This window comes from Triticum dicoccoides, chromosome 5A (genome assembly GCF_002162155.2).
Source record: "Triticum dicoccoides isolate Atlit2015 ecotype Zavitan chromosome 5A, WEW_v2.0, whole genome shotgun sequence".
In the NCBI taxonomy this organism is placed as follows: domain Eukaryota; kingdom Viridiplantae; phylum Streptophyta; class Magnoliopsida; order Poales; family Poaceae; genus Triticum; species Triticum dicoccoides.
Genome location: NC_041388.1, coordinates 490,666,515 through 490,673,874, shown reverse-complemented (window position 1 = coordinate 490,673,874; position 7,360 = coordinate 490,666,515). Strand labels below are relative to the sequence as shown.

General features: G+C 52.4%; 1 protein-coding gene across 1 annotated transcript; it reads right to left on the bottom strand.

Moving 5' to 3' along the window:
• Positions 1 to 3,955: 3,955 nt before the first annotated feature.
• Positions 3,956 to 5,825, bottom strand: LOC119297657 (homeobox protein Hox-A4-like). Its single transcript, XM_037575361.1, has 4 exons — positions 5,529 to 5,825; positions 5,311 to 5,424; positions 4,974 to 5,166; positions 3,956 to 4,346 (listed from the first exon to the last, which is right to left on the bottom strand). The coding sequence occupies exons 1-4, from the start codon at positions 5,760 to 5,762 to the stop codon at positions 4,198 to 4,200; spliced, it is 690 nt and encodes a 229-aa protein (XP_037431258.1). The 5' UTR covers positions 5,763 to 5,825; the 3' UTR covers positions 3,956 to 4,197.
• Positions 5,826 to 7,360: the final 1,535 nt, after the last annotated feature.

Sequence of the window (7,360 nt, the reverse complement as noted above, 5' to 3'; positions counted from 1 at the left end):
AGGAGTCCTACTCCTACTAGGAGGAGGACTCCTCCTGGCGCGCCTATAGGGGCCGGCCGGCCTCCTCCCCTTGCTCCTTTATATACGGGGGCAGGGGGCACCCCTAGACACACAAGTTGATCCGTGTGATCATATTCTTAGCCGTGTGCGGTGCCCCCCTCCACCATAGTCATCGATAATATTGTAGCGGTGCTTAGGCGAAGCCCTGCGACGGTAGTGCATCAAGATCGTCACCATGCCGTCGTGCTGACGGAACTCTTCCCTGACACTTTGCTAGATCAGAGTCCGGGGATCGTCATCGAGCTGAACGTGTGCTAGAACTCGGAGGTGCCGTAGTTTCGGTGCTTGATCGGTCGGGCCGTGGAGACGTACGACTACATCAACCAAACGCTTCCGTTGTTGATCTACAAGGGTACGTAGATCACACTCTCCCCTCTCGTTGCTATGCATCACCATGATCTTGCGTGTGCGTAGGAAATTTTTTGAATTACTACGTTCCCCAACACCATGTACCCCTGGCTCATCGATGGTAGGGCTTTTCTCGGTTGCGCATTGTGAATGTTAGAGATATATTTGGGTTACATGTATTTGGTAGTTTTGGATTTGTAATCCGTCTCCTACCTTATCTTTAGGAGAGGCTTCTTATCCTCCAGATCTTGTACTAAATATATACTCGTCCTCGAGGCTCAATAATACATCCACCATTTTCCGTCAATCTCCTCTCTCTCTCTCTTCTAACAGGGTATCAGGCCAACTCCACTGCGCGACCCTATCCTATCCGCCCCCGTCCGTTTGGGGTAAAACGGACAAACGAGACGGCCCAGCGCGCGGGCGCAAACGGACTTTTGTCCGCTTTGTGTTCGCTTTCGACCCATCCCCGGCCCAAGTTTGCGCCGGTTTTGGGGTGAAAAGGACAGCGCGCGGACGGGCGGGACGCGCGCGCTTGTCCTCCCCTGGCCCGCCTGTCGGTGGGAGAAACCAAAACCCCCCCATGCCCATTTGCCGCCATTTCCCCCAAACCCTTCCACGTCCCTCCCGCCGCCCCTCTCTCCCCCGGCCATGGCCGACGCCCCACCGAGTTCCGGCGGCCTGGCCGTCGACCCGCCCGCAAAGGTGAAGAAGAAGGCGCCAAGGAAGCCGCGGTCGGAGTGCACGCCGGAGGAGATTCGCCAAGTTGGACGCGAAATCGGCGAAAAGGAGGGAACGGAGAGCGGCCGTCATGGTCAATGCCGCCGCGGCCAAGTTCGTCGCCCATCGCGAGGAGCTGGAAGCCGCGCGACGCAAGACCGCTACCGACGAGAAGGAGGACCTCGTCAACAAAGCGCACGCCATCCTCATGCTTGGCGGCATGGGCCGTCCGTCCGTGTTCCCTGCAGCGGCCGTCGGCCCGGCGAGCACAGGCTCGTCGGTCGCCCGGCCTACGCACTGCCAGTCGCCGACGTTGCGCGCGGCGCCAATGTCGCCCGGCTTTTCTCCGCCAAGGCACGACGGCCAGACCCGTTTCTCGGTGTCGCCGGACGTGGGCTTGTTCACGCCGTCCACACCACGCCCCGCGACCGTCATCAACCTCAACGTCACGCCTGGGTCCAGCAGCGGCGGGCGGCCGTCCGTCGAGATGCAAAGAAAGTAGGCACGAGCACCGTTCACGGGCACCATGCCGGCCCTCGCGTCTTGTTTGACGGAATGCCAACCCCAACGCCAACGGTCGACGACCCCTTCTACAGCCAATACATGGAGGACGTGATCTTCGAGAGTGGGCATGGCCGTGCCTACGACCCCGAGGAGACCCAAAGTCAGGATGGCCGCGCCGAGTACGTGCCCGATGAAGAGGCCGGCGACCGTGCTGACTACGACCATGGTGACTCGTGGCATGAAGACGATGACATCTATGTCGAAGGTGATGAAGAAGAAGGCAATGACGTTGATATTAGTGGCAAGCCATTGTTCATCGACGAGCTCACCCAAAGAGCGGAAACACAAAAGAAGAGGAAGAGCATTTGCACGGGTTCATACACACAAGATGAGGACAAGTTGATTTGCCAAGCTTGGATGGAGATTAGCCAAGATCCGAGGACCGGCGCGCAACAAAAGGGCATTGTTTTTTGGACGAGAGTCCACAAAACATTCCATGAAAGGAAGATGTTTGAGCCCTACCAATTTACAAGCAACCGTGGCATCGGCTCGATTCAAAAGAGATGATTGTTCATCCAACAAGAGTGCAACAAGTATTGCGCCCCATTAGAGAGCGTTGAAGCACGGCCCGTGAGTGGTCTCGGCGTTGGGGACATGGTATGCTCTCCTCTTTCTAGCCCTTTCCTTACTACGGCCATGACACTTCGGCCGTGTATATGTTTGCATGTTCACTTGTTGTTGATCATGTGATTTAGGCATTTCAATCTTTGGAGGCATTCAAGGCCTGGCACAATGACAAGCCATTCACTCTTATGCATTGTTGGACGACATCGAGGCCGACAACGTCAAGGCCAGGCAGAGGCAGCTCGACATCGAGGCCACGAACGCCGCCCCAAAGCGAAGGAGGTGGCCCTTGCGATCATGAGCGTGGACTTGTCGAAGATGAGCGACAAGACGAGGACCTGGTTCGAGGCCAAGCAGAAGAGGATGCTCGAAGCCGAAGGCCTGAACTAGGTCGTCCGATCGGCCGTGCCCGTTCTTTTTGGAGGCTGGCATGGGTGCCGCCCGCCTGCTGGGCTGCTGGCTGTGTGCCGGCGAGAAAACTTTCATTTTGATGGCCGACTGTGTTGCCGGCCGCTGGCTGTGTTGCCGGCGAGGACAACTATTCATTTTGGAGGCTGGCTGTGTTGCCGGCCGCTGGCTGATGCCGGTGATGGACGTGTAGGCCGCTGGCTCTGTTGCCGGCGTGATGAACCGGGGCCGCTGGCCTAAACTAGGGCTTGGCATTTGAAACATTGCTACTGGTTTTTTAAATAGACGCGGATAGAATGGGGCAAATGGATGTGACCGCGCGCTGGGCGCACGGCCACCGCATTCTAGAACGTGCCCGGACACAACCCCAAATCGCTATCCAAACGGACAGAATCCGGACAAAACGGACGTCCATTTAAAGTCGCGCGGTGGAGTTGGCCTCAGAGCTGATTTCACCGCCTCAAATTGATGCCAAAACGTCGTACGGACGTGAAGGCCAAACCAGAGATCATCGAACCGGCGCCCATGCTTCTTCCACGGTAAAGAAACACTAACAACGTGTTTGGTTCGCACTCAGGTAACGGATTCGTTCTGGTATCGGGAAGCCCTGGTTTCCAATGGTTTTCTACCGAATACACGTCTAGTTTGGTTCGAGCATCCGACCCCGTTTTTCGAATCACCTTCGCTCCGGCCATTTTCGGTTTTATGAATCGATGTATCGAAAGACACGGATACCTAATACGTAGTATGCGTACCAAACGCTGGATGCCGTTTCAGAAAGCGTTGGTTTGGGAAGCCGCGACTTTTCCGCCCAACCAAACGCGTCGTAAAATTTCTCGGAACACGGGGCGTGCCGCGGAGGATCCACGGTTGGATCAGTGCCTCCTCCCACCATTGATGCTTGTCCTATCTTGTCTCAGAGAAACAGCGCAGAAATAAGCTAAACAATACCACGGTCTAGGATGCTTTTGACCGGTTTCTTGGGCCAGCAGCGGCCACCTTGTCCGTGAGCAGGCAGGAGGGTGTAGGGAGACTGAGAAAAGCCACCGTGCCGCTGCGCCTGCTCTGTGTACTGTGTGTCCTGCTCGCACCACTGCTCACTTTCCATTCCAGGGCTGCAATTTGGGCATCGCCTTCTGTCGCGTGCGCCCCATGCTGTACTCCGAACCAAGATATGGCCAGCCAACGGAGTAAAAGAAAGTTACCACCACGTCTGCATTGCATTGCATTGCAGCAGCATACACGACACAAGGATAACAATTCTTGGAGATGGCACAACCTTTATTCATCATAGCCGCCACTTTATTACTGCTGGTGGTAGTACAAGATGATGATACACCAAGGGATCCGCCATAGTTTTCTCAGCTAATGGTACTATTATAAGACTGTAATCCCACCCACCCTACTACACTCCTTATTAGTCATATTTTATTCATTATTATTATTGCTGCCTGCATGACGCGACAAAACAACACTAAACATGATCGGCTAGCTAGCTACTGCACTGGTTTGTTCGCCATCATCTCGTCCCGCTCAGTAAGTCCACTCCTGGGGCAGCGCTAGCAACGCTGCGCTAGCCTTTTGCTTCTGCGTCGTCTCCGCTGCCTCCTCTTGGTCTGCGCGTTGCTGCTGCTGCACTGGCTGGTACTGCCCCTGGAGCAACTCCTTTGGTGGATTCCTGCCTGCGTAAGTACAAAACAACAAATGAATGGCCATAATTAAGCAATCTTTTGTGGCTGTGGGGGAAAAACGCAAATCAGCAGGTAAAGCTGCAAAGTGTCAGGGTCGGCAGAGCCCAGGGCTGGCTGGGTACTTTGATGGCAACGGATTTACTCCTGCACGGGGCAGAGCGCACTGTCCAAAACGCAGGGTTCCTGCATTGCAGAGATCCATTTCTGTTTTCCATGGCATGGCATGGCATCCGATGGAACAGTGGAGTCGCATGTGTGGGCTCTATCTATCGTCAGGTGGTAACGGGCGATTTATCATTCATTCATTCATGGGCAATATTGCAGCATATCCATGGGGTGGGGTAATCAGCGTGTTCAATTCGACCAATTAAAGCCTCGCACTGCTGGAAAAGTAGTACTTCATGCCAAGGAAAACATCAATAACTGATTTTTTTTAGGGAAATCAATAACTGATGAAGAAGCATGCGCAGTAGGTTCACACGAGTGCAGCGAAGATTTGGTATTCCCAACCATGCACCCAAGCGGCCCAAAGCCCAACACGAGATCCATGCAAAACCCAAACCGTAGCAGCAGTAACGCAGAACGGAGCGCAAGAAAGCAAGAGGCGCCGGGCGTTACCTTTGGCCGGAGGTTTGCTCGCAGCCTTGTGCTGGTACTGGTACCCCTGGGCGCGCGGCAGGAACACGCCAGTACCACCGGTGCCGCCGAGACGCCGCTTGGCCGGCGGAGGGCCGTGGGAGGGCCGTGGCGGAGCATGCCTTGGGCCCATGAAACGGGCGCTGCCGCCGCCGTTGGCGAAATTGGTCGGGACCTGGAAGGAAAGCAATCATCGCCAGCGTTAAAAAAGGGTCCAGAAATCGAACTCACAAGCCAACAAGGGGAAAACGAATAAACAAAAAAAGGTGGGGATTAAAAGAAGGGAGGAGGAGCAGTAACAGAGGCCGCGTCCGCTCACCTGCCACTGGGGCGGCGAGTAGGGCAAGACCGGCCACGGCCACGGCGCCGGCACGCCGCCACCATTACTCCCGCCGCCGTACACCACCGGAGCAGTCCCTCCCAGCCCCGAGACCTGCAAACAACCACGCACGTACGCCACCTCGATCAGTTAACCAAGCATATATAACCAACCAAAACCCCGAATGTTTGCTGTCCGACGAGAAAGCGCCTACGAACCTGCGGGCGGTGGTGGCGGTGGTGAGGGGCCGGTGCCGGCGGAGGCGGAGGCGGAGGCGGGCGCGGAAGTCCCTCCTTGCTGCCGAGGATGCCGGTGAGGTGCACCGCGACGTCCTCGACGGCGGCGGCGGATGGCGGGGCGGCGTCGGCGATGCCAATATCGGCGAAAATCTCGCGCGGCAGCCACCGCCTGTGGAGCTCGTCCATGTCCGCCGGCGCGTAGCAGTCGGCCATGGGAGGAGGCGGGGCGAGCACGCGGGCTTGGGTAGTGCGGGAATGGGGGCCGGGAGAGCGGGGAGGGAGGGAAGGAGGGAGGAGGAGGCGGCTCCGAGGCGTCGTGCGGGTGTGCATTTATAGTTGGGAACTGGAGATTGAGATTTTTCCGCCCCATTTCTTTCCTTTTTTTTCCTGTGGGTTGTTCTCCTTTTCTTTCTTAGAGTCCTTATTTTGCTCCCCCTGTTTCTAAGAGATACGATTGTACAGTTAATATACAATTAATACTCGGTGTTTGTTTTGGAGTACTCATTGGCGATATAGTTGTATCTTCGTGGAAAATTTAATGCGAAACGCGGCAATCTCACAATCTTGATACTACTACTAAATTTAGTGAAAGAAATGCACGTATGAAGAAACATTTTTATTACGGTGTAAATACTTTTTTTTGTCCAGTATGATTTGTCAGGGACATCACTGATTTTGTGCCAAATTTAGAAGCGCATGGGAAAACACGGTTTTGGTTGATTGAAAACTTAACGAATCCACATCCACAAGAACCCTATTGTAGGTCCAAAGAAAACAAAAACTTCGTTGTTAAAATAGTATAAACAGCAAAGTTTTTTTTGTTAAAACAAGCATATTGGTGTGAAAGTAATCAACTTGTCAATCATGATTTTTTTTCTTCAACGATTTCACACCCCTGAGACTCTGCCCAAAATAAGGATGCATATGTAAGGACATGTAGCACATTGTCTAGTCAACCGTCAAGTGAGGGTTGCCATATAGAGATTTTAGTGATGTCGAGGAAAGAGAAATGAATAGAGAAATATTACATTTTTCTGTAAATTTACTGAGAGTCTGTAGGATTTTAACAGATAGCTTATACATAGTGATTTTATTGTTTATGCATACAATCTTTAAACTATATTCACAGTCCGTTTTAGTTAAAAGTAGGCTATTTATGGATAGATTATTGTACGAGTAATATGTATCATTGTTTGTAATACATAGAAGACCTTTACAGACACATAATGATCTATGTCGGTGTAAAAACAAGGTACTTTTCACCCATGAAAATGTTACAACAGAAAAGTATGCATGTATAAAATTGGAGAACATCATCTGAATCTTACCGAATAAATGGTTACATGTCTTGTTTTCTTGCAGGTCCGCAAATGGGTTGTGGATTCACTAACATACGTCAACTTACGCGCTAGCCCACACGTGAGCGACCCAAAGTCAGCTGACGTAGGCCAGACAATCTACGTCTGTGCACGTGATCTTGCATGGTGACACACGTCAGCGACCTAGAGTCAGTTGACGTACTCCAAACAATCTACGCATGTGCACACGATCTTGGTACGGTGACCGTTAGGAGAGGTAACTCACATTTTTTGGCTTTTGTGTTACATTTATTTAACTTCATGTTTCTTGTCAGGATCGTTGTTTCAAAATTTGTTTTCTCAAAACATATTGTTAGAATTTATTTATCATTAATCTTTTCACAACCCATGACGGAAAGTTTGAAATCCAAGTTCAAAGTTCGAATAGCTTAGTGGCAGCCCCTTTTGCCCATTTTTCTTACAATTCTTTTGTTATTCTATTGATTTCAAAAA